At 38.2% G+C, this 27,448-nt stretch overlaps 2 protein-coding genes across 2 annotated transcripts in view; one reads left to right on the plus strand and one right to left on the minus strand.

Moving 5' to 3' along the window:
- The first annotated feature begins 832 nt into the window (after positions 1 to 832).
- Positions 833 to 27,129, plus strand: SYCP3 (synaptonemal complex protein 3). Its single transcript, XM_027855885.1, has 9 exons — positions 833 to 917; positions 6,381 to 6,530; positions 7,179 to 7,260; positions 9,347 to 9,381; positions 10,934 to 11,051; positions 15,281 to 15,380; positions 18,239 to 18,337; positions 24,841 to 24,945; positions 25,083 to 27,129. The coding sequence occupies exons 2-9, from the start codon at positions 6,398 to 6,400 to the stop codon at positions 25,134 to 25,136; spliced, it is 726 nt and encodes a 241-aa protein (XP_027711686.1). The 5' UTR covers positions 833 to 917; positions 6,381 to 6,397; the 3' UTR covers positions 25,137 to 27,129.
- Positions 25,008 to 27,448, minus strand: part of CHPT1 (choline phosphotransferase 1) — a 34,009-nt gene continuing 31,568 nt past the window's right edge. Inside the window, exon 9 of the mRNA XM_027855884.1 lies at positions 25,008 to 25,162. Coding sequence (XP_027711685.1) covers positions 25,118 to 25,162 — 45 coding nt within the window. The 3' untranslated portion in view covers positions 25,008 to 25,117. The remainder of the gene's footprint in view (positions 25,163 to 27,448) is intronic.

Genomic DNA, 27,448 nt, shown 5'->3' on the forward strand with positions numbered 1-27,448 from the left:
AAACTGAGTCAGGTTACAGATTATAAACTGTATCTAGGGGGTTCACAACTGGCTGATTGAGACAGGGGAGACTTATATGTCTATGACTCTTAAGTCAAATTATTTGGGAAGCCTGGACTCCCTTTTTGGCTTCTTATCTGAGGGATGTCGGTTTTCACATCCCAGGGGTCAGTAACCTTCCAAAGGAGAAACCACCTTGACCCCTTCCTTCCCTTCCTCACAAATAAAATTTTGTTGTTCAGTCCTGTCTGACTCTCGGTGACCCCATTTGGGGTTTTCTTGGCAATGATACTGCCATTTCCTTCTCCGGCTCATTTTACAGAGGAGGAAACTGAGGCAAACAGGGTGAAGTGACTTGCCCAGGGTCGCACAGCTAGGAGGTGCCTGAGGCCAATTTGCACTCAGGAGGATGAATCTCCCTGACATCACCTAGCTGTCCATAAATAAAAATTAATAGCAGGAAATTAAGAATGAACAATTCCCATCTCTTTCTGTCTCATCCCTCTCTCTTTTTTCTCTTTCTCCCCTTCCTTTTTCCTTTTCCTTCTTCTCCCCTCCCTTCCCTTTCTCCTCTCTCCCTCCTTTCCTTCCCATCCCCCTCGCACCTCTTCCGTCCCTCCCCCACAAGGTTCATTTTCCCCCGCTGCCCCCCCTCCCCCGCCCTTCACGCCTGCGCAGTAGGGCCGGAGCGCTCCTGAGCTCGTGAGCGCATGCTCGCCTTCCCGCCTCGCGCCTCGCGTAGCCGCAGCGTGGGACTCCGCCGTCGCCCCTCGCCTCCAAGGTCCTTGTAGTGTCCGAGGTCCGAGGGCCGGCTTGGGGTCCTGGGTCCTGGGTGAGAGGCCGCCGCCCTCCCAGGGGCCGGGTAGAGTCCAGGGAAGGTCTGAAGGAGGCTCCTCCCCCCACCCCCGGCGACTGAGGTAAATATTACCCTCCCCCATGCCCGGCCGCTGTGGACAGATGGGGAAACTGAGGCCCAGCGAGGGGCAGGAACTTGTAGGCTCCTGGCCTTAGAGCCGGAATGGGCCTCGGGGGTCACCCAGGCCGCGCCCCTTCCATTGTACAGATGAGGAAGCTGAGGCCCAGAGAGCCCTAGCAAGGCCTCGGTTTGAGCGTTGTCTGGCAGTGGAGGGGGAACGAGGAGCGACACTTTCTTCCGCGCTCCGTGAAGGCGAATGATCACGTGTCGGTCCGGGGTTCTCGAAGTTCGGGTCCGCGAGCTCGTTTGAATGAGTTCTGATCGCTATTGCAGCGTCCTTGGGGCCTGGGGTGTTTTATTTTATTCCTATCTATTTTATTTTATGAAGTTGGAAGTATTTTTCTGAAAAGGGGTTCCCGCAGGCTTCACCCGCTGCCAGAGTGGGGGAGGGGGTGTCATGATTAAATAAAAAAGGTTCCGAACCCCTGGCCCGGCTTGGCCGGAAGGTGTGAGCCCGTGGGTGTCTGGTGGTCAGTCAAGCATCTGTCACGTGCTCTCTCTGAGCCTCAGCTGCGGGGCATGCAGAGAGGAGCCCGCGGAGGTTCCCGCCTGAGGTTCGGGGGGGCGGGGGGAGGCCCCCCTCTGCGTGGGAGAGGGGGCAGGAAAACCCGGGGTCAAGTGTGCCACGTTTGGGTGTGTCACCCTGGGTGAGTCATTTCACCAGGCCGCCACAATTTGCAGGTTTGCTGCTGGTTTTCTCACGGGGAGTTGCCTTGAATGACTTAAGGAAAAAAAAAAAAAGCCTGTCTTCATACTCGGCCTATAAAACGAAACAGAGGATTTCTCTTGATTAAAAAAAAAAACAACAACACACATTTAAGTATTTTAAACTAACTATTAATATATTTCAGAACTATTTAACTATATAACTGAACTATTTAACTAACTATATAAACTATTTAAACTAACTGTTCATATATTTCAGAACTAAACTATTTAACTATATAACTGAACTATTTAACTAACTATATAAACTATTTAAACTAACTGTTCATACATTTCAGAACTAAACTATTTAACTATATAACTAAACTATTTAACTAACTATATAAACTGTTTAAACTAACTGTTCATATATTTCAGAATTCAACTATTTAACTATATAACTAAACTAACTATTTAACTAACTATATAACTAAACTATTTAAACTAACTGTTCATATATTTCAGAACTTCCATGATTTGACCACTGTTGACGCTTCTTCCATCAGTTTGAATTGCAGCTTCTCTGAGCTTTATAAAATATGAGGTCTGGTTTTGGCAGCCCCGCCTCCCCCCCAAATTTATTTTTGCTAATGGCCAACTTTCTAGTGAAGGGTGTAGCTGCACTTAGACTGTCTTTTGTACTGCTGTGTGTAATCTGTGTATCATCTATCACCTGTGGCCTTATCCAAAGCCTTTCTTAAAAACACAGCAAAACAAAAAATTTAAAAACACATTTCAACAGAGAAGAATAAAAAAGAGGATTGTATATGAAATCATAAATACATGTTACATACAGTTTTTTAAGTATCTGAAATTTGACATGGTAGTAACAAAATTGCCATTTTTATGTTTCCTTCTGGACTTTTTTCTCCTTTGAGTTTTATTAATGTTTTATTGACAGACTTAATTTTTAAAAAATCTCTATCATAATCCATTAAATCTTCCCCCTTCTACACAAAATGGAAGTTTCCCCTTATAACAAATAATATTCAGTAAAAGAAAAGAAAACTGACCCCCCAAATTTTTGACACTTAGTTTTCTCAATCTACTAATACTGATTTTTAAAAATTACACATGTTTTCCGTTTAGGAAAAATCCACTTTCTTTCCTCCCCCCTTTTGCCCCTTGTTGAGAATGAAAGAAACGCAAAACCCCTCTTGCTAACATGTATGGTGGAGCAAAACAAATTTATGTATTGGCTATCACACACACACACACACACACACACACAGAGACACACACACACACACCCACACCCACACACACACCCCCCTTCATCATTAATCCTCTGGAATCTTAGTCATTAAGGATAGAGTCTCTCATTTTTCAAAGTTGTTTCTTTACCACATTGTTGTAATGTTCTGATTCTGTTCACCTTACCCTGCATCAGTTCATATGAGTCTTCCAAGGTTTTTCTGAAACCATCATCTTCATTTCTTAAGTGCAATTTTCTCTCACATTTATGTATTATAACTTATTCAGCCATCCTCTCATAACCCCATTCTTTGCCACCTCAAAAAGAACTATATTTTTGTACATTCTTTGTTTGCTTAGAACTAATCCCTCCTTTGATCTACTCTTCCTCTAATTCCCCCTACCCTCTTATTTTCCTTTTGAGTGAAATAAAGTTTTGTACTCAACTCTGTGTGTATATACTCCACCATTTGACCAGTTCAGTAAGAGTGAGGTTCACATGTCATTCATTTCTCCACTCTTCTTGTTTGTATATACATCTACTCTTAGGCACTCTGCTTATGTGACATAATTTTCCCTTACCTTCATCTCCTTTCCCCCAGTGTATTCCTTTTCTCTTCCTTTTTCTATTCTTTTTTAAGATCAAGACATAACAGAATCACTCCCAGGCCTTTTATCTGATTAGATTATTCCCTTTATGATTTTTGATGATGATAGGCTTCCAAGGGGATATATTTATCTTCTCTCCATATTTGAATGTAAGCAATTTATCCCTGTTTAGTCCATTATCATTCTTCATTTATGTTGTATGTTTCTCTTGACTCCTGTATTTGAACTTCACAGTATGTGTGTGTGTATGTACACATATTATATAATATATATAAAAACTCTGGTCTTTCATCAGAAATTCAGAAATACTTCAAAGTCTTCTGTTTCAACATGCAAACACATATGTACAAAGGAGCTATAAACAGGATAAATAGGAAATAATCAACAGAGAAAAGGTTTTCTGTGAAAGGCAGGGTTTAATCTGAAATTTGAAGAAAGTCAGGAGGTGGAAATAAGGAAGGAGAACATTCCAAGTCGAAAAGGGTGACAGATGGAATGTCTTGTGTGAGGAGCAAGTAGGAGGCCAGTCTCACTGGATTGCAGAGTATGAGGGTGAAGTGTGAGAAGACTGGAAAGGTAGGGATGGGCCAAGTTATAAAAGACTTTGAATGCCAAACTGAAGATTTTGTATTGGCCCCAGAACAGAGCCCTATGAGATACCCATGGTTAGAGTCATAACCTGAATGAATATCTAGCAAAGCATACAGAAGAGGAGAGGTCTGATAGGTGGGAGGAAAACTGGGGGTGGGGGGGAAGAGTGTCCCAAAAAGAGAAGAGAGTATCAAGGAGAAGGTGATCAGTGGTGTCATAAGCTGCAGAGAGGTCAAGAAGGATGAGGGCTGAGAAAGCACCATTGTATTTGGCCTTTTTATAGACCAATATTTCCCATGGTACTTACTGAAGTAGTTGGTTGTTTTGTTACGTTGGGTTTGTAGTGCCTGTTTAACTTTTTTTCAGATTTTCATCAATTGATTCACCCAACAACCATATTAAATATTTAAGACAGGTGCTATTATTCCTGTTTTACAAATGGGGAAATTGAGGCAGCGTGACAGTAAGTGATTTGGCAAAGTTTATGTACTGTTAGTGGCCCAAGCAGGACTACAACACCACATACTTCAATTCCTTGTCAGGATTCTTTCTACTGGAATTCTAAACATAGTAAACTAAACTAGCAGTCCAGAGACTGAGTTGAGCTGAGATTAAAGTGAACAGCATTGCTGACACTTCTCAAGACATGGTCATCACACTAATGCACTGTTACTGGAGATGTAAACTAGTCCAACTATTTTGGAAAGTAATTTGGAACTACAAGAAAAGGGCTATAAAACTGCACACCCTTTGGCCCAGTAATACCACTACTAGGACTGTATCCCAAAGAAATCGGAGAAAAAGGAAAAGGGCCTGCATGTACAAAAATCTTTATGGTGGCTTTTTTTTTGTGGTAACAAAGAATTGGAAGTGAGGGGATGTCCATCAACTGGGGATTGGTTGAACAAGTTGTGGTGTATGATTGTGATGGAATACTATTGTGCTGTAAGAAATGATGACGGGGATGGTTGCAGAAAAACCTGGCAAGTCTTATATGAACTGATGCGCAGTGAAGTGAGCAGAACGAGGAAAACACTGTACACAGTAACAGCAACGTTGTAAGGATCATCAACTGTGAAAGACTTAGAAACTGATCAAGACAGCTCCGAAGGATGCATGATGGAAAATGCTGTCCACCTCCAGACAGAGAACTGATGAACTCTGAGTGCAGATTGAAGCATGCTTTTTTTTACTTTCTTTATTTTTCTTACTTTTTTGTATGTGATTTCTTTTGTACCATGCTTAACATGGAAATATATTTTGTGTAACTTCACATGTATAATTTAATATTATATTGCTTGCCTTCTGCAGGGGGAGAGAATTTGGAAACCAAATTTTTAAAAAATCAATGTTAAAAAATTTTTACATGTAATTGAGAAATACTTAATGAAATAAAAACAAATATTTTTTTAAAAATAGTTATGTTAGCCAGAGCTCAAAAATCAGCAAAGTAAACCTCAGGGCAGTCATCTCCACTTGGTCAGTGCAACCAGTGGGGAAGTAGCATAGTCCAGGAATATGTTAAGTGGGGAATCCTTCAGCTGGACAATTAACAATGGCCTGCTAGTTGGTCTACCTTCCTCAGGTCTCTCTCCCCACTCCAATCTATACTTTATATGGATGCCAAAGTGGTTTTTCTTAAGAGCAGATATGTCCATGTCACTCTCTTAAGAAAATTTCAGTGGCTCCCTGTGTACCTCCAAAATGAAGTAGAAAACAGTGCTGTTTGACTTTCCAGCTCTTCATAACTTGGCTATAGCCAGACTCCAACTTCATGGATAGTCTCCTTCCCATTTTCAATTCCAGCCAAACTAACTTTCTAGTTGTTCTCATACAGTCTATTTCCCGTCTTTATGCCTTTGCTGGTCACCTGCTGGTCTTAAAATGCACTCCCTTCTCCCTTGTGCTTTCTCAAATCCCTAACTTCCCACAAGACACAGCAAAAAGACCACTTTTTACATAGAACTTTTCCTAATCCCCACAACTGCTAGTGTCATTACCATATAATTATTTGTGTGTCTATCTGCATATATTCTGTACGTGCCAGTGTATGTCCATGGCTCTCTAGCAAAAATGCAAGTTCCTTAAAAGCAGGGATTGTTTTATGCTTTGTATTTATACTTTGCACCTGATACCTTCCTTGCCCATAGTCAGAACTTAATATGTTTGTTGATGGTCTGATTATTCCTTACTGGTGCCCACCTCTTTCGTATATCTTATGTTATATATACATATCTTATGTCATGTCTTTAAGATTTAATCTTTGGAATTAAAATGAATGTTTAAAATATTGCGCTTATTACAGTAAGAAATTGCCTAATTATGGCACCTTCAGGAAGAAAACATGCAGGGAAATCTGGGAAACTAGCAATGGAAGCTCAAGTGAGCCGAGCTTATGATTTTGACAAAGAAGACAAGAAAGATCTGAGTGGTTCTGAGGAATATGCTAGGGAAGGTACAGTATAACAAATTTACATCCTGATAACAGTTGTATATACTGCTCATAGTTGTGTGAAATGCATTGCATTGTGTATTTTATAATTCATAATACATAAATAGAATAGAGTTTATATTCTTCCCCCAAAGTTTGCATTTATTTCATGTGCTCATACATATGTATGTTTGTGATATATTATTATAGCCTTTAAGAACTCAGATACCCTATGATTAATTAGGTTATAGATGGGTGAAATTTTCATACTTTGTCTTTGATTTCCCTGGTCTCCTTCAGCTGATGAAGGTCACATCCCCTCTCTACCTTAGTCAGTAGCCTTTTTGGGCTAATATGATTGAAATGTCATCATCCTTTAGCCGGTCTGGCAATGCGCCTCTTCAAATTTAGCTAGAGTGCTCCTCAAATGATATACAGTTACTGGGCCTGCACATAAAACCTTTCCATTTTGGTAGGACCTATGCTAATGGCACAGCCTTTGAGTACCTTGAATCACCACCATACCACATAGTTGTGAAAACAAAGCATAGTTTTAAAAAGCTTTACTGTAGTCAGTAACCTAAAAGGTCAAAAGATGAGAATATTGCTTCATGAGAATCTTCCACAGTAGCAAACTTAATTTTCAACTCTTCTCTTTTGTCATAATTCTAGAAGAGACGACAGTAATTGAAAAGCATGGGAAAAAAAGACCTTCTACAGTCATTAGTCATGAAACAGTTGAAGAAGATATGGGGTAATATCATTAAAATAGTTTATCTCATTCAGTTAATTTTTTAAAATAAATTTTTAGTGATATATTTTTTTTTGTATCATAATTTCCTCCAGTATCCCTCTTCCTCCTAGACAGCCATTCATATAACAAATAATCTTTTTTAAAGATCTCCCCAATCCCCACAAAAAATAAGAAAAAAAGAAAGAGGAAAAATTAGCACAGCTGATGAAAATATTAGAAATGTCTGAAAACATGTAATGTGCCACACCTGTGAATTTCTTTGCAAAGAGAGTGTGTCTACCTATATGTCTTCTTTTAGGTCATGCTTGATGTTTATAATTCTGCCGTATTAACTTTTAGTTTGTGTTTGTGTGTGTGTGGTGCTTTTCATTTACATTGTTATTGTGTATTTTGTTTTCTTGGCTCTGCTTACTTTACTTTGCCTCAGTTCATGTAGATCTTTCCATACTTCTCTGTATTTATCAATTCATCATTTCTTACCACGTAGTAATATGCTATTACATTTATGCACTGCAATTTGTTTAGCCATTCCCCTGTCAATGGGCATCTACTTTGTTTTCAATTTGGGGTTATCACAAAAAGTGCTACTATAAATAGATTGGTGGATATGGAGACTTTCTTCTTATTTATATTTTCTTTGGGATATAAGCTCAGTAATGGAATTGTTTCACCCTAGGTCAAAGGGTGTAGACATTTGAGTCACTTTATGCGCATAGTTCCAAATTGCCTTCCAAAATGCTTGTACCAATTCGCAGCTCCACCCACAATGAATTGGCACACCTATCATCCCATAACTCCTCCAGCCTTGATTGTTGTCATTTTATAGTCATTTTGCCAATCAGCAGGGGTTGAGGTGCAACCGCTTGGTTGTTTTGAATTGCACTTCTTTTTAGTAATAGTGATTTTTTTAAGAGTATAAGCTTTAATATTAAGGTCATGGATCCATTTAGAATGTAAGGGGTGGTAAGCTTTCTGCCAGATTGCTTTCCAGTTTTCCAGCTTGTTCAGGGAGGTTCTTTTTCCTCAAGTAATTTATGTTTCCCGATTTATGGTACACTGGATTATTGGGTTCCATTGTTTCTGATTCTTTGCTATCTAGTCTCTTCCATTGATCTCCTTTTTCTATTTTTTTTTAAACCAATACCAGATGGTTTCAATGACTTCTGTTTTATAATATAGTTCAAAATCTGAAAATGCTATTCCCCCTTCACCTCTACTTCTTTTCACTATTTCACTTAATATTTTAGATCTTTTGGTTTTTTTCCAAACAAATTTTGTTACTATTTTGTCACATTCTATAAAGCATCCTCTTGGTAATTTGATTGGTATAGCATTAAAAGTGTAAATTAACTTTGGTTGTATTGTCATTGGGCTTGTTTCAGTCATGCAGCTTTTTAAAGTTCTTTATTTCCTTAAGGAACACTTTGTAATTGAATCTATACAAGTCTTTTTCGTGCTTTCTTAGGTCAATTCTCAGATATTTTGTGGATTCTGTAGTTATTTGGATTGGGATTTCCCTTTCTATTTTTTTTTATTTTGTTATTATAGAAATGAAGTTGATTTTTGTGGGTTTATTTTGTAGATTGTATTTTGAGGGTTTATTTTATTCTTTTTATCTATTTTGTTCCTTAAGTGTTTATTTTGCATTCACCTTTGATGAAGTTATTGTCTTAATTGGTATGTTTGCTGATTTCCCAACATTTCCCAATTATACCATCATATCAGCCAGTAGAGAGTTTTAACTCTTCTGTACCTATTTTTATGCCTGTAATTTCTTTCTCTCATCTTATTGCTGTTGCTAGCGTTTCCAGAACTATATCAAATAGTAGAGGAGAGAGTGGGTTCACATCGTTGCTTTACTCTTGTACTTATATCTCGTTTATCCTCATTATATATGATGCATGCCTTTGGTTTTGGATAGTTGCTTTTTATATTAAAAAAAAGATCTCTCTATGCCTACACTTTGTAGGGTTTTTAGTTAAATGTTTTTATACAAGTCTACTTTGCAAGTAGAAAATGCTCTATGAAAAAAATACTCCTTTCGAAATATTTTTAAAAATGTACAACTAAATTATAATTTCTTTAGGGGTGAAGTACAGAACATGTTGGAAAGATTTGGAGGTATGTTCCAAGATTCCATTATATTTAAAGATACTCTTGTTTAAAGCTTATGCTTGGTAAAATTTGTAGAAGATGATAGAATCATAGGATGGCCAGACTTCAAGAGGTTTGTGGGCCTTGTGTACTGTTTCACTTACATTTGATTTTAGAGATGTATTTGGTATGTAGGGTTCCCTCATTGTTTGCTCATTTTTAATGTGAAGAATGAGTAGCTGTGCTGAAGGAAAGCGTTTAGTAGGAATGTATTTTTATATTCACATTTAACTTAATCTAGGAAATACTGTATGGAAAAGGAACTGGGGAGGTCCAGCCTAGACTCTAGTAAGAGTTTATTAAATGCCTCCTATATTCCAGGCACAGTGCTAGGAACTGGGGATGCAAAGAGAAAAACGAAGCCATTCTTGTTCTCAAGGTGCATTCATTGTCTCCCAAAATAACACGCAGGCTTTGATCTTGGGCTAGAGGTGACCTCAGAGGCCATTTTAGTCCAATCTTCTCTAGAGGGCACCCTGGTTTAGGGCCTGGGGCCTGGAGCTAAGAAGCTTTGAGTTCAAATAGCACACCAGACGTTTGTTATCTGTGTGACCTTGGGCACCTCACATAGCTTCTGTTTGCTTCCCTCTGGTCATCTGTAAAATGTAGATAATAAAAGCATCTTTCTCTCAGGGCTATTGTAAAGATAAAATGAGATAATATTAGTAAAGCTGTTAGCAGACATAGTACCACATAGATGTATTATTAGCTATTATTGTTTTTCACAGAGCCAACTGATACCATTGAAGGTTAAGTGACTTGCCCAAGGTCACAGGGTAATGTCAGATGTAGGATTTGAACCCAAATCTTTTGAGTCCAGTTCCATTGCTTTTTCCATTGTACAACACTATAGCTTAAATAAGTTAAATTACAAACACACACACACACATACACACATATGATAGACTGCCTATTCTTAGATGCAATCACTAATGAAGTAGTTTTATGAGCTACATTTAATTTATGCCATGGTGCATATAAATGATTATTGGTGGGATTAGATTTGAGCTAATTAAAAGCTTGAATTTCAGAAATTCTTGAGTATGCTTTTATTTTCTGTAAATTCTCTAAATTCATTGATATTTTCTATCTTGAGTAGAAAATTTCATCAAATTTATAACTTAAAACATGAAAGAATTAGCGTTCATCCTCAAAATCATTTATATACACATGTAATCTAGGAAAGAGAGAATAAGTTACCCTTTACTTAAACATACTCCAATATTGGGGGGAGGTAGATAAAGAATGTAGTGAAAAGCACTGGATTTTAGATGTTATAAAAAGTTGCAAGAATTTCTGTAGCCCACCTGGAAGCATTTTTCTAGGAAAAAGATTATAAATTAGGGAAAGAACCACCTTTTTGTAACAGTTGGTACAATGCATATTTTAAATTTAAATATATCAAGGCTTCCTAGTAGTAATGAACTACTAGGTGATGAACTCAAATCAGTTTGCTTAAATTTGTGTTGTCAGTATATAAACTTCACAACGTGAAATTTTGATAAATATTTCATTATAGCTGATATTAACAAGGCTCTCCTTGCAAAGAGGAAAAGATTGGAAATGTATACTAAGGCTTCTCTTAAAACTAGCAATCAGAAAATTGAGCATGTGTGGAAAACACAACAAGAGCAGAGGTAAGGATTTATTTTTCTTTAATAACTATCTTTTTTTCCAACATGAATGCAAAATGTGCAGTGAAAAGGTAGTTTTATTTTGTGTTTAATGGTGTACTAACTGAAAAACATATTGGACTGTTTTTCTCTAAGTGTGAGAGAGAAAAGCTTTTACTATCCTATATTCACACCCTCAGTCCTCAAAGAGGAAGTCACTTCTTGATGCTCAAGATCAGTGGTTTTTTTCTTTGACTTCTATGGAAACTGATGCTGTTGACTACTTGTTCCTGCTGAACATCTTCCCTTTGTGTCACACTCTTGTAGGCTTTCTCCTGCCTCTGACTGCTTCTTGAGTTCTTTCTTACTAGAGAACAGCAAGCCCTGTATGGGTGACTGCTGGTCAGAGCTGCTCTAGAGCCCATGGGTCAAACACGTGGCCCACAACATTCCTGTGTCCTGAGTGCGACCTGAACCAGATTCAGATGTAATTGGAAATATTGAACAGAATAATTAAAAATGGATAAGATTATATTTTAAAGCTAAGTCAGTATGCTGCTCACAGGGACCCTTGTGTACGGATTACTGGCCCCTCTTTCTGTTTGAGTTTAACACCACTTGCTGTAGAGGTATTCATTTTCGTGTGGGGATTGGATTAGAAGACCTCTGAGAGCTTTAATCTGAAATTTTATCATTCTCTTCACTGGCCCTTATCTTTCTGGCTGTTCTTAAAGGATTTGTTCTTAGGTTTCTTTTTGTATTGTCTGCTTTGGGAGAACTAGTGTTTTGGCTTTAAGTCTTTGTGGAGGACTACCAATCTACATCTCCAATTCTGATCTCTCTGTGTGGCCACATATTCATATTTCCAATTTCCTCTTGGAAAATGGGAGTGTAGAAAAGGGGCTAAGGGAATAGAGAAGAGAATAAGAATTTACATATCAACTACTATGTCCCAGGCATTGTGCTAATGTTTTTAAAAGCATAAGATAAAATATATGGGGTTACAAGGGAAACCAAAATATTTGTAATTCAAAATAGTTTTTAAGAAAGTTCAGAGAGCCCCAAGTTAAGAACCTCTGCTTTTGACCAGTTTTCACAGCATGTCTTTCTTAGAAAAAAAAAAATAGACGTTTCCTACATGTCCATCTGAAGTAGAAATCCCGACGTGCTGTGTCTGGGTGGGTCTGTCAAGGCCCACATCTGCTGTTCCTTCTTCTAGAGATCAGGAAAGCGAACTCCTCGTGAAGGCTAGGGTTCAGAATGAAGTGACTCCTTTCTGGGTCTTGTCACTCACAACAGCATATGAACATTTTTCTAGGAAACACATAAGTCATCTTTGTTTTCCTTAAAAATAAAAGATAAAGGCACGGTTTACTAGAAAGGGCATTGAAGTCAGAGGACTTCAATTGAGTGCGGGATCTGAGACCTCATCTGGCTGAAATGACACTGCTCTCTTTTGGTCCTCATTTTCCTCATCTCTGAAATGAAGAGGCAAGATGTAGATGACTCTTTAGATCCCTTCCAGCTCTAATTCTGTATTTATGTGGATAGGCCCATTAGCACCTCAAGCCATCTTTCTCCCTAAGCTTGCCGTTCTTGACTCCCTTCTGTCAGTGGCATCATCCTCCCAGTAGCCTATCTTGGCTTCATTTTGACTCCTCCTTCATCCAATATATTAAAATGGTTGATTAGATATTTACAATATTTCTATTGTTATCCCAGTTTAGGCCGTTGTTACCTCTCATCTGCAATGCTGCACTGGTTTCCTTAACCTTTCTCCCTGCTGCCATTTCTTCCCCATCTTTCATCCTACGTAATGCTGCTATTTTAATTTTCTTAATGCACAGGACCTGACACTTCTAAAAAATACTCAGTGTTCCATCTTCACTGTTTAATGAAATTTAGGCTCCTTAGCCTGACATGGAAGACTCTAGAATCTATCTTTCTGATCTTCCTACCTTAACACTTTTGTCTCATACAACTCTCTTTAAGTGTTTTACAGCCCAGCCTGATGGACTGTTTGTTGCTCAGACATGTCCTGTGATTTCCCATCTCTTTTTCTTTGTTTACACCATCTCTGTACCTGGAGTCCCCTTTCTCCTCCCAGTTTTTCTGCCTTTTGACCTCTTCCTTCCCATTCTTTAAGTACCAACTCATAATCTATGTCCTCCATAAAACCCTCTTAATTCAATCTGCTGATAGTCATCTTTCAGTCGTCTGTTCTCATTTGTTACTGTTTGTTAAAAAAAATTGTTTTTTTGCAAAAGTAAATTTTTTATTTAAAAAAACATTTGTTACTGTTATGTACTTAGGAGTTCATAAAATATTTTATGAATTTTGTTGGATCAGTCATTGAATGAAATCTGTGTAGTGCTAAAGTAGAGAAAAGTAAATTGATATAAATATATTGAAATCTTATATAACCTAATTATATCATAAATTCATATTCATATTTTGAAATGAACCCATTTATTCTTTTAAAGTATAAAATTGACATCAAATATTTGTTTCAAGCCAAAATTAGTTTTCCTTAGTATTTTTTGTTTATTGATTTTTTCAAAAGCACTTAATTTGGTAGAACAAAATATGTTTTCCCCCATCAATCATATCTTAATTTTTTTCAATTAATAAAAAACTATTTTCTCCCACTTCCACTAATTCTAATTGGAAAAAAAAAACCTTTTCTGTGATCATGATAAAAATTCCATCCTTTTTCAAGAACAAAAGTCACAAAATTTTATGTTAGAGAAAAACTCTATGTAAGATCAGGTGCCAGAAAACTCTGAGGACTTTTCCCCTGGAGTAGGGACCCCTGTCATTGTTAACTAGCTGTTAACCATTTTGCAAATGAAATCCCAAGCTCACATGTTCTGTTTACAGACTGTGCAAGAGTCACAGGAAAGTAGTTAATCAAGAGAAATGCAGTGTAAGACAATCAAGTAATAGAATGTTATCTGTCGCTATGGATAAATAATAAGTAAAATAAATTCCTTATAAATTCCAGAATGATTATAATCTATCCCAGCTAGAATAATACAGTTATTTCAGAACTTATAGTCCACTGGCAGAAGTGTAGGGTTCATTGCTACCTGCTGCGTGGACTTTGGAGGAAACCTTTCAGCTCTATCAGAATTCAGGTACTTCTGAGTTCAGGAATGCCATGGTGATCCCCTTCCATGTATTGCCCCTCCTGTCTTCTTGTGACTCCAGTCTGTAGCTTTCCTTTGGTGGCTCTCTTCACCTCCACTTTGCCAGCTTTGTCTTTTAAGGCGTCTGAGGGGCAGCTAGGTGGTGCAGTGGATAGAGCACCGGCCTTGAAGTCAGGAGGACCTGAGTTCAAATCTGGCTTCAGACCAAACACTTGACACTTGCTGGCTGTGTAACCTTGGGCAAGTCACTTAACCCCAATTGCCTAAAAAAAAGGAAAAAAAAAAGTGTCAAGGCTGAGAGTGGTGCTAATTTCACTCTTCTCTGGGGCAGTTAGGTGGTGCAGTGGATAGAGCACCGGCCTTGAAGTCAGGAGGACCTGAGTTCAAATGCGGCCTCAGACCAAACACTTGACACTTACTAGCTGTGTGACCCTGGGCAAGTCACTTAACGCCAATTGCCTAAAAAAAAAAAAAAAAACCCCCATCTGTCAGAAAACTCTCTGCCAATAAGAGTCCTGGACAAGAGAAATGGGAAATGTAGCCCTGGAATTTTTTCCCAGTGAATGATGTTCTCTTGCCATTTTGTGAAATCCTGAGCACTTTTCTCTATGATTGTAACCCAAAATGATAAAAGATGACTCAAAAAAAATTTTTTAAATACTTATATTTAACAACTTCCCTCAAAAAATTCTGGTAGTATTAATGCCTTACCTTTTTTTATATTACATTAATTACTTCTCTTTCATGGATCTGTGATTTAATCAGTATGGGTAGCTCTTCTACTTGTACAAATTGCAGTCACTCCATCCCTTAGTAGTTTGTTTTCATTAGTAGTTGTGGTAAAAAGTAATCACTACCTGATGACCACTCTTCTAGCAGTGTTTCTGAATCCAGATAGGTTGGTCCGGTGGTGGCAGATAGTCCACTGCTAGGTGTTTAAAGTTTGATTGAATTTGCTAGAATTTCATTCCAGTGGTGTGACAACTCAGAGTCACCTCCCCTTTATGATGAAACACTTGATTAGTTATGTAAATTGTTCAGTTACTTCAGAAAATTGATTAATTTTAATAATGATAATAATGGTGTTCATGGTTCTTTTAATAGGCAAAAACTCAACCAAGAATATTCTCAGCAGTTCCTGACCTTATTTCAGCAGTGGGATGTGGATGTTCAGAAAGCTGAGGAACAGGAAGAAAAACTAGCTGTTGGTATTGTACTTGGCATACTTTATAGTTGATATTTTATAATTAACTGTGGAAAAATACAGATAATTGCCTGGTAATAATCCTGTGGAATTGAATGATCTGCCCTTGCCCGTGGCTCGTTCTGTCATGTGGTCTTGTTAGCTGTGTTACCTTCACAGATTCAGGGTCAAACTGGGCATGTGCCCAGAAAAGCCAATTTTCTTCTACTTTAAAAGATCAGAAGTCATAATATTAGTATTGACTCATTTTCCTTATAACAACTTCATGCAAATATTATCCCCATTTTACAGATAAGGATACTAAAGCTCAATGAATTTTAATGTCTTGCCTGTGGTCATAAAGCAAAGAAGTGTCAAAGCCAGAATTTGAACCCAGTACTCTTTACTTTGCATGTCTTTCTTTTCATTTTATCATGTCTTCCTTCTCTTCTTAAAAAAAAAGTGGTAGAATACCACTAATATTGGTTATTACTTGCTTCATAACTAAAATTAGTAATAAATGTCTTTAAATCACAAAGTCATAAAATATTTTAAATTTTTTCCTGATTCTTAAATAGCCAAAGCACTTCTACTGTGTTATTTAAAAATTACTTGTGTAGTATATCCTAAGAGAGGTGGCTATGGAGTAGTTTTCCTTGTGGGATTTTAGATGTAGGACTTTTAACCATCCATTGTATCCTGTCCCCTCATTTGGTCTAACAGAAAAAATATATTGGTTGTTTTCAGGTCTGTTGTCTATATGATTATGTCAGCTCTCCTCTTTGAGTGCTTAGGTTTTACATTGATTTTACATTGATACGGGAGTGCTTCAGTTAACCATGTCTTGCAGTTGAAGTTAACACAAATTAATTGATCATATCACAGTTACTTTACATTGCCCATCTCTAAGAATTTGTGATTTCATGCTAAGAATGATAATTTTTTTCCTTTTAAAATAACATACTTCATTGTACTTCCCCATAGCACATAATACAGTGTTACAAATGTACACACAGAAAATGTTTGTTGAATTGGCACATTTAGCTAATGTGTATTTGTATAATTCATTTAGTTATATTTAAATAACTTAGGTGTACAGTAACTAAATATTTCAACAACTCAACTGCTAACTAAATGTTTCAACAATTCAGCAAATATTTATTCAGCACTTATAATGTCTATTGGCTATGGAGAGACAGAAATAATAGTTCACGTTTAGCACTTTATATTTTGCAAAACGTTGTACAGATAAAATCTTTTGAGCCTCTCAACCTTGTGAGTAAGCACTATTATTATCCCCATTTTGTTAATGAGAAACTGAGGCTGGAAGAGATTAAGTGACTTGCTTGGGGTCATATAGCTGGTCTTCCTGACTTCAAGGCTGCTGCTCTATCTCCTATATCCCATTTCCTATAAAGAAGCAGAGATCCCACTCTTGTGAGTTTATCATCTCATGAGAAGATAAGCTCTATCCATATGAAAGAAATAACAATTCCAGGTAGAAGGAGGGATGCAAGATAAGGAGGCTGAATTGAGTAGTTAGTGAAGACTTCTGTAGTAGAAATCTCATTTGGAAGAAGGAAAGGACAAGAAGCATCTGGCTACTTGGGAAGGGAAGGAGAGGGACTTGTAGGCAAAAGGAATATTGTGAACCGAGGAGAGTGGTTTGTGTTGGAAACAGTGAATAGACGAGTGGCTGAAGTGGTCCGGAGACCAGAGAGTGGGGCCAGCCACATGTTGAAGGATCGCCAGTGCTAGAATGAGCGATTCAGGTCTGATGATTATAGCTCACTTTTGATTATTTATATTATCCTGTTGGCCAATTCTCACAAATCATACTTCAATTCATAACCTCTATTACTTGAAGCTCTCTTCTAAAATAGATTTTACCATGTAACAAATATTATCAGCAATAAATAGTTAAATCTATAACCTTTTTTTATATTTGTTAAGTGTTACAGTAAAAAAAAAAAATGTACACGCACACATGTACATACACACTAAAGGCAGCTAGGTGGCACAGTGGATACAGCGTTGAACCTGGAGTTCAATGAACCCAAGTTCAAATCTGGCGTCTGGTTGTATGACCCAAGGGGAAGTCACTTCTGTCTGCCTGAAGTCCTCATCTGTAAAATGAGGATATAATAGCACCTACTCTCTGAGATGTTATAGGGATAAAATAAGATAATATTAGCAAAGCACTTTGCAAACCTTAAAGTACTTTATAAATAAAATACTAGCTATTGTTATTATACATTTATTGAGCACTTACTGTGTGCTAGAAAAACAGAAAATGTAGATAAAACTTGATTCCTATATTCATGGGATTTATAGTCTGATAGAGGACTATGACAGAAGAAGATGATAAAAAAACAATGCATAGTAAATGCATGAAGGAGGGGTAAGAAAAGAGCTATAAGTAGTTTGAGTATGGAACAGTTATTATTGACTGAAATTATCGGGAAAGGCTTCAATAAAGAACTCATCGTTACTCTCAAATCCTCCTCTCTGACTTTCTATTTCTGTTGAGAGCATCACTATCATAGTCCCCAGGTTTGCAACCTCAAAGTCATTCTCAATTCAGATAGAAATAATGGAGTCCAGAGGAACAGGTTCTGGTGGAAGAAGATTCATGTCTGTCTTTGCTACACAGGGACTAAGATAATGTCCATTCCTAACCTTTCAGTAGAGTTAAATATGTGTTGTTTTCCTTTTGACATGCTTTAAGAATTATTTTATGTAGTGACAGGTAAATAGGACTATTAGACCATGGTGATAATGAATTTGTTGCTATTCAGTCATTATTAAATCTAGGGTTGAATTTTTGTAGCCATAATTTTCATTTTGTAAGATCTTGACTATCTTATTTTTGCTTTTAGAATATGTTTCGACAACAGCAAAAGGTTTTCCAACAAGCCAGAATAGTTCAGAGCCAGAGACTGAAAACAATTAAACAACTATATGAACAGTTCTTAAAGGTCTGGTATATGCATTATCTTACTACATTTCAAGAACATAATGGGAGCTTTTACAGTTTTTCTGAATTGATGGGAAATGTTGACAGAAGCTCTATTTCAATACTCCATTGTGTTTTAGAGGTTACCCTTGGCTTTCTCTGTTGCTGGAGTACAAGCTCTGACATTTTACTAACCATCTATTAGTTAGTAAATGTTGAATGCCTACTGTGTGCCAAGCACTATGATAAGCACTAGGAGACAAACAAAGGCAAAAAAAAGACAATCCCTGCTCTGAAGGAATTTGGTGGGGGAGACAGCATGCAAATGACTGTACAAACAAGCTATAGACAGGATAAATTAGAAATAATTAACAGAAGGAGGCCACTAGAATTAAAGGGCATTGGGAAAGACTTTATGTAGTAGTTGGGATTTTAGCTGGGACTTAAAGGAAGCCAGGAGGTGAGGATGAAGAGGGAGAGTATTCCAGGTTTCGGAAAGGGCCAATAAAAATGCTCTTGTGGGGAGATGGCAGGTCTTGTGTAAAAAAGAGCAAGCAGGTCAGTATAAGTGGATCACAGAATGTTGGGGGAGGGGTAGGTTGTAAGAAGACTGGAAAGGTTGGTGGGGAGAAGGTCCAGGTTGTGAAAGGCTTTGAATGCCAGAGGATTTTTTATTTGATCCTATAGATGACAGGAAGCCATGGAGTTTTAGGATCCCTAGTGACAGCTGAGTGGAAGATGGACTGGAGTGAGGAGAGCTTTGTGGCAGGCAAACACACCAGTAGCTATTTTACTAGTCCAGGTGTGAGGTGATGAGGAACTGTACTAGAGTGGGGGCAGCGTCAAGAGAGAGGGGAGCATATGTGAGAGATGTTACGAAGGTGACCTTGATAGGCTTTGGCAACAGCTTGGAAATGGGGGATGAGAGAGGGAAGAGTTGATGAGGACACTGAGGGGGTGGGCCTGGAGGCCTGGGAAGAGAGCGGTGAAGAAGAGAGGGTTTCAGGGCATTGGCGGGAGAATCATGAGCCAAGATGTCCAGTAAGGAGTTGGAAACGCTGATGAGAAGCGCAGTGAGGTTAGGGCTGGACAGGTGGATTTGAGAGTCATCCAGCCGGAGTTTGGCTGCAGGTGGGATGCTGTCCAAGAACAAAGTCAACCAGGTGTAAAGGGTTCAACAAAACCAAACCAGAGAGCTCTGGTGGGGGTTTGTCAGTCCCTTCTGTTCCTCTGTCAGGATGTCAGGGCAGCTGATTGTTCCCTTTAGTTCTCCTGCCACATGGGTGTTGTTGGATTCTTGTCTGCATTTAGGGTTGCATTAGTATTTCCTTCAGTTGGATTACTTGGCTTGTTTGCCTTCATCTTCTAACCCATTAAGTTCCTTAACATCTCTTTTGTATGCTTTAGTTACCTCTATAAATATCATTGCTTTAGAAAAATGTTTAAACAAAGTGGTAAAAGGAACATAATGATATCAAAGCATCCATTATACACCATGTGCCTGTCCCATGTCCCTTCCCCAACCCTGTTATAGTAGTAATCCACACTGCCTAAGCAGTAGGGGCTTCTGGGAGACTTCACATACTAGGGAAAACAGGAAGCTATCTGGAGGTGAGTACCCTATTTACACACACACACACACACACACACACACACACACACCCTACCTACCTCCCCCCCACAATGGCCAATTCTGTGGCCAAATATTTCAGCTTCAGTTTCAGTATATGACTTTCTAGTGAATAGTCTGAATTAATTTCTTTAAACACTGAATGATTTGAGCTCCTTGCTGTCCAAGGGATTCTCAGAAGTCTTCTCCAGCACCACAATTCAAAAGTATCAATTCTGTATGCTCAGTTTTCCTTCCTCACAGCCATACATTGCTACTGGAAAAACTGTAGCTTTGAATGTACAGACATTTGTTGGCAAGGTGATAGCTCTGCTTTTTAGTTTGCTGTCCAGATTTGCCATAGCTTTCCTTCCAAGGAACAAGTGTCTTTTAATTTCATGACTGCAGTTGCTGTCTGCACTGGTCTTTGAACCTAAGAATATAAAATCTAGCATCGCTTCCATTTCTTCTCCCTCCATTTGCCAGAAGCAATGGGACCAGTTGCCAAGATCTTTTTTTTTTTTTAATGTTAAGCTTCAAATCAGCTTATACGTTCTCCTCTTTCATCCTCATAAGAGGCTTCTTGATTTCTCTTCATTTTCTGCCATCAGAGCGGTAGCGTCTGTGTATCTGAGATGGTTGATCTTTCTCCTGGCAAACAGAATTCCTTCCTTTGATTTGTCCAGCCTGGCATTTTGCACGATGTACTTTGCATTTAAGTTAAATAAACAAGGTGACAATATACAGCCTTGCCAGTCTTTAACTGATCAGTTGTTCCATGTTTGGTTCTGTTACTTCTTGACCCCCATACAGGTTCCTCAGGAGGCAAGTAAGATGATCTGGTGCTCCCAGCCCTTTGAGGACTTGACTCATTTTGTTGTGATCCAGACAGTCAGAGGCTTTAGTGGAGCGAATGGAGCAGAAGTTGATGTTTTTTGGAACTCCCTTGCTTTCTCCATAATTCAGTGAATGTTGGCAATTTGGTCTCTAGTTACTCTGCCTCTCGGAAAACCCAGCTGCTCTTCGGGTGATTCTTGGTTCACGTATTGCAGAAGCCTAGCTTGCAGAATCTTAAGCATGACCTTGCTAGTGTGTGAAATGAGCACAATTGTTTGGTCATTTGGACGTTCCCTGGCATTGCCCTTCTGTAGGGTTGGGACCATTAGCAACTGTTGAGTTTTCCAAATTCGCTGGTGTATGGAGTGCAGCACTTTAACACCCTCATCTTTGAGGGTTTTAAATAGTACAGCTGGAATTCCATCACTGCTACTAGCCTTATTGTTAACAAGGCTTCCTAAGGCAGGCCCACTTGATTTCATTCTTCAGGATGTCTGGCTCTAGGTCAGTAACCATCATGGTTATTGGTGATGTTAAGGCTTTTCTTGTATAGTTCTTTTGTGTATTCTTGCCCAGGGTAGCTAGATAGTGCAGTAGATAGAGTGCCAGGCCTGGAGTCAGGAAGACTCATTTCCCTGAATTCAGATCTAGACTTTCTAGTTGTGTGATCCTGGGCAAGTCACTTAACACTCTTTTCTTCAGTTTCCTCATCTGTAAACTGAACTGGAGAAGGAAATGGCAAACCACTCCAGTATCTCCGCCAAGAAAATCCCACAAGGAGTGGTGAAGTCGTGAAGTCGTACATCACTGAAAAACCTGAACAACAATATTCTTGCCATTTTTCTTAATCTCTTCTACTTCTGTAAGTCCCTGCCATTTTTGTTGTTTGCCCATTTTTGCAAGAAACATTCTCTATATTATTCTCTATCTCTAATTTCTCATTTTTTCCATTCTGTTGTTTTCCATTTTTTTTTTTTTTTGCTTTGCCCATTTAAGTAAACCTTTTTTTTTCTTACCTTGCTATTATCTGCAATTCTGCATTCGATTGGCTATATCTTTCCCTTTCCTCAGCTGTTTGTAAAGCCTCATCAGACTGCCATTTTGCTTTCTTGGCTCTGCTTTTTCTTTTGGATGTTTTTTGTTGCTGCCTCCTGTATACTGTATGGTATCATGAGCCTCTGTCCATAGTTCTTCAGGCACACTGTCTACCAGATCAAATCCATTAAATCTATTCATCATTTCCATTTCATATTCATAAAGGATGTTATTTAGATCATACTTATATGTTCTGATAGTGTCCCCTACTTTTTTCAGTTTGTCTGAATTTTGCACTAAGAGATTCATGATCTGAACCATAGTGGGCTCTAGGTCTTGTTTTAACCAACTCTATAGAGCTCCATTTTTGGCTGCCAAGTATATAATCGATCTGATTTCTGTATTGATTATCTGATGTCCATGTGCAGAGTCACCTTTTGCATTGAAAAAGTGTTTGCTATGGCCAACAAGTTATCTTGACCAAACTCCATTGGCTTCTGCCCTGCCTCATTTTGTACTCCAGGGCCAAACTTGCCTGTTATTCCAATTATCTTTTGATTTCCTACTTTAGCATTCCAATCCCCTGTGATGAAGGTGACATCTTCTTCTGCTGTCATTTCTAGATGATCAGCCTCAGTAGGGGATGTGATAACTGTGCTCAGGTATTTGAAGGGTTGTGTGTAGGAAGGATTAGGCTTTTCTTGGTTTGGGTCCAGAGGATTGAAACAGGAGCAGTGGGTGGAGGAGAGACAGATTCAGGCTTGGTTTCAAGGAAAAAACAAAACAAAACATCCTAACCATTAGAACTTGACAGAAGTGGGATGGGCTGCTTCAGAAGGTGATTGATCCACCTTTCTTGTGGACGTACCTTCTCTCCACTCACCGTCCCCTGCCTGGTACAGGCCCTTGTCACCTCTCACCCAGACTCCTGCAGTCAATTTCTGCTAGGTCCACCTGGCCTCATCTTTCCACATCCCAATCCCCTCCATTCGGGGCCAGTGACCTTCCTACGGTACAGGTGTGATCATGGCAGCCCCTGCTTGGCTCCCTCTTACCTCCAAGACCAAATGGGAAATCCTGTCTTGGGCTTTTTATAACCTTGACTGTCCCCCCTCATACTCTGTGATCTCCGTGCTTTCTGACCTCACAGCCTGGACATGCCACCCCCGTCCATCCCTCCTTAACTCTGCCTCTGGGCTGCCCTGGCTTGATTCAGGCCCCGCTCACATCCCACCTTCTGCAGCAGGTCTGTCCGGTTCCCCTCATGGTTGGGTGCTTTCCTTCTGAGGTGACCCCCCTATCTCTTCTGTAGGGATGCTGTGTGTGCATCGTTGTTGTTGGCGTGTTGTCTCTCCCATTAGGTGAGACAACTGAGGAGAGAGGAGGGGGGAGGAAAGGGGCTGTTTGCGCTTTTATTTATAGAAAGCTCTGGGCCTGGAGTCAGGGAGACCCAAGTTCAAATCCAGCCTCAGACAGTGGCTGGGTGACTCTGGGGCAAGTAATTTAACCAGATGCCTCAACTGTCACATGGGGAGAATGTTAGCACCCTCCTTCCAAGGTTGTCGTGACAAACAAATGAGATCATTTTGTAGGTGCTGTGTAAATGCCCGCTACTATTAATAATTATATACACTTGTTGACTGACCTCAGAACAGGTTTTTTTTTTTTAACCTTTCTGTGTCTTGGCCCCCTTTTGCAGGGCAGTGAAGCCTATGGACTGTTTCTCAAAATCATGTTCTTAAATGCATGAAATAAAAACAAAGGATAACAAAGATACTAATTCTATTGAAATGCTGCTATCAAAATATCAAGAAAACAAATATAGAGGTAGTCTGCCCTGGTCAGACCACATAGTCTATTTTCGATTCTAGGTACCAGTTTAGGAAAGAAACTATTAAGCTGCAGAGAATATAGAGGGCAGTCCAGTAACAACAAAGGACTTGGTGAAGTCTGGTTGGAAGACCTGGCGATTCTTGCCTTTGTACCTAAATCTCCACATACAGCCGAAAGCGCGCTAAGACTTGCAGGACACCCTCAGCCTGTCAGCCTCCTTTGAGTTCTGAAGTTATGTGGTACAAGTCTGTCAGAATTCGTTACTAAGAACGGATAGAATTCCAAGCCCGGGCTCAAGAAGTCCTGAGTTGAAATGAGGCTTCAGGCTCCTCCCCCCAGGGTCGTTATGAAGATCAAATGTAATCATTATAAAGTGCTTAGCACAGTGTATAGAGCACATAGTAAATGCTGTATCTAAATGTTAGCTATTTAATAAATTTGTGTTGATACAAACTAATTATTGATAAAGTATTGCTAGGTAAATTAGGTCTTCTCCTAAATCAATTATTGATAAAGTATTGCTAGGTAAATTAGGTCCTCTCCTAAATCACTAAGGACCATTTGGAGGGAAGGTTGAAAATGACTATTAGTAAGAAACTTGGATTATTGTCTTCAGATGATACTGTTCAGGAAACCTTTTCTCACCCCTTTCTCCTCCAGCTTGTCACAGAATCTTAAATACTATATAGTAGGCCTAAAAAATGCTATTTTACTAAATATATATATATATAGATAGATAGATAGATATACACATACATATATACATATATATACATATACATACATATATATATATCTCTCTGCATACGCATATCTTGTGTCTCTCATGGTATAACAACTGGCCTAATTCAACTGGTACATACATCTCTTTGTATCCCCAGCATTTAGCCCAATGCCTGCACAGCCCATAGGGGACCTTAAACTGTATTACTGCTATCACAAATATGGTTATTTTTGCCTTGCTTATTATTCTCCCGTATGTTTACTAGTAATAATGGACATTTCTAACAGGATTCATTCAGCCCTTGTCTCCTGTACCTAAGAAGGTAGATAAGAGGGTTTGAGGGTTTCCTGCCTCTTCCATTAACCCAGCACACTCATGGGGCAGATAATTGTGTGTACTTCACTATTAATAGCTAACTCTTGAATCATTAGACTTTAGAACAGACAAGTAGTATTTAATAACCAAGTATTGGCCTTTTACTTTGTAGAATATGGAAGACTTGGAGAAGAATCACGAAAGCCTTCTTACAGGTGCACAAAATGAACTTAGAAAAGAAATGGCCATGTTACAAAAGAAAATTATGATGGACACTGTAAGTAATAATAATATGGTATATTTTTAACTGAAAAAATTAAGATTAAATCATTACATGTTTTTTATCAAATAGTATATTAAAGTCACTTATGAAAGTTATTAAACATTTCTTTAATATCTCCTTTCTTGTAACAGCAGCAGCAAGAAATGGCAAGTGTTCGAAAATCTCTTCAGTCCATGTTATTCTGATGGCTCTTTGAAGAATGAACTTGGACCTGAGTAATATGATACAATTACAACCATTAGCTGAAGGAAATGCAAATATTGGCTGTGGCTTTAGAAATCGAGTTTAAAGGTTATCTACTGTTACGTGGCTTGTTTATCAGTGCAAGATCTTCTGTTTTATATTGATTGAAAATGCCTACATGAATAATAAAGAGCAAGTTTAAATGTACTATCTTTCAGGTTCTTTGGTATTAGTGAACTATTTCCCCCCCATTGTTAGCAATTAAAAGCTAATGGCTTCTAGCAATAAAGATTGAATTGAATTTCACATTTCAGCCTCACTAGCTCTTTTTAGCTGCACAAAATACTAACCATCTCAACTGCTAAAAATTGGACTGAGTCCTGAGAAACATGTAAGTATATATACATTGATGTTTTTTAAAAATCAGTTTGTGTTCTATAGTAAATGAAACAGCCAAGAAAGTGATTCATTAGTTTGAAAGACTGAACAGAGTATCTGAACTTCAGTTCTAAGGAATGAAAGTTATTTATAATTAAATAACAGGCTCTTGGCACTCACTGATTGAAAACATTTCATAAACATATGTACATTTTAGAGATTGATACTGCTATTTAACATTCTTGCTTGGGGTATTTCATATCTGCCTTTATGCAAAAACAAGTATTCTTTCCAAATTAATATTTACATGAAATAACATGGAATTTTGATTTTACTTTCTCATTCAAGTTTAAGCAATATTTTGCCTGTGTACTTTTTTACATGTAGCACATGAAATCTACAATCACATTTGAATTTAGTAAATACAGAATTAATTAGCACATGCTTGAAAATCATTTGGTTAAGCTTGTAGTTACTGAAAATCAAAGGATCAAAATGAATAATGTGCCCAATAGGAGGAGAGGAGTGACTTTCTCACTTTTCACACTTTCCCTCTTCCCCCAATTTGAGTTTTTCTAGGCTAATACAAGTCCATACAGATTCTCTGTGGTAGTTTACAAAAGAAGCAGTTAAAGATAATTTTGCATTATGAATTAAGAGGAACATTATTCTTTCTGCAGAATCCTATAGAGGGATGTAATTTTACTCTTGGGGCAAAGTCTATACTGGCAAAACAGATCTTCAGTTCTGTTTCAGAATTTGAAGAGGGGTAGGGTATGTATTGAATTTAGTCTGTTGGGGGAAAAAGTTCTTCATAACTAGCTGTAGGATGTTTTTCATCATATTTAGTTCTTCTAAGGACTATTTTCTCCTTTGAAGAGAGGACAAATGAGTTTTTATAATTCAGTGCAAAATCAGCATTTTCCCCAGCTTGTTAATAATATGTGAAGTAGTTCTCTGATTGTCTTTCTGATTATTCATTTTGGGACTGGGAGACTGGTGGCATTTGTAATAAATAATGAATAAATTGAAAAGGGCTGGGAGAATCATTTGAAACTAAGATTATTAGAAGTTGGAATTCTTTTGAGGTACTGCTATTCAATCAATATGTGGCCTGGATTTTAAGAAGTAGGGTTATTTTGCTATAGTGGTTTTTAAATTGTAGTTGTTTGTAGACAATTCTTGCTTTTCTGTGGGTAACACAAATCCCAATAATTTCTAAACTTCGATAATCAACAATAGTTCTAAATCATTTATCAGTTCTTACTGTTACTGGAAAAATATTAATAGACTTAAGAACTAATCCATATAGGAGCTAGTAATTTCTCTAGTAGTGGAACAATGATCACCTTTGCATCTGTTAACAGAAAAATGGCAAACAATGCTGGGTTGATAAAATCTTCTCTTGTAAACACTGTTTTTGATTTAACTTGAGATGCATGCACATCTTTACCACTTTTGCCCATTATTAAATTAAGACAGCATTATGAGCCATGCACTTGAGGTGTGTCTAAAAAGTGAACTGCCTTAAAAGTTTTTTCACAGATAAAAGAAAGACTAATAATGTAAAAATTAATATTAAAAACATTCAAAATAGCCATTTTAGCTAATTAATTTCTTAAGGCAAACTTCACTGATTCTCCCATACTATTAACGTTGAAACTTCTCTGTTCCCAGCCCAGTTATGGAACAGATTTGTACTTTAAGACCCAGTCTCAACGATGAAAGAGAATGTGTGGTAAGGGCTTCATGACTGAAACAAACACACAACAGAATCTGCAGGACTTAGCTTTATATTAAATCTCTTATCTGACAGTTACGGCCACATTAATGTGCTTTTCAGGGACTTGGTTTTCTTGGAAAGCTTCTTATCTGTATTCCTAAAAGCAGGGTTTCCTTCACTCCTAGGGTTCCCTTAATCGCTTCTCTTCTCCTT

Source organism: Vombatus ursinus, unplaced genomic scaffold (assembly GCF_900497805.2).
Source record: "Vombatus ursinus unplaced genomic scaffold, bare-nosed wombat genome assembly UNPS02011334.1, whole genome shotgun sequence".
NCBI lineage: Eukaryota > Metazoa > Chordata > Mammalia > Diprotodontia > Vombatidae > Vombatus > Vombatus ursinus.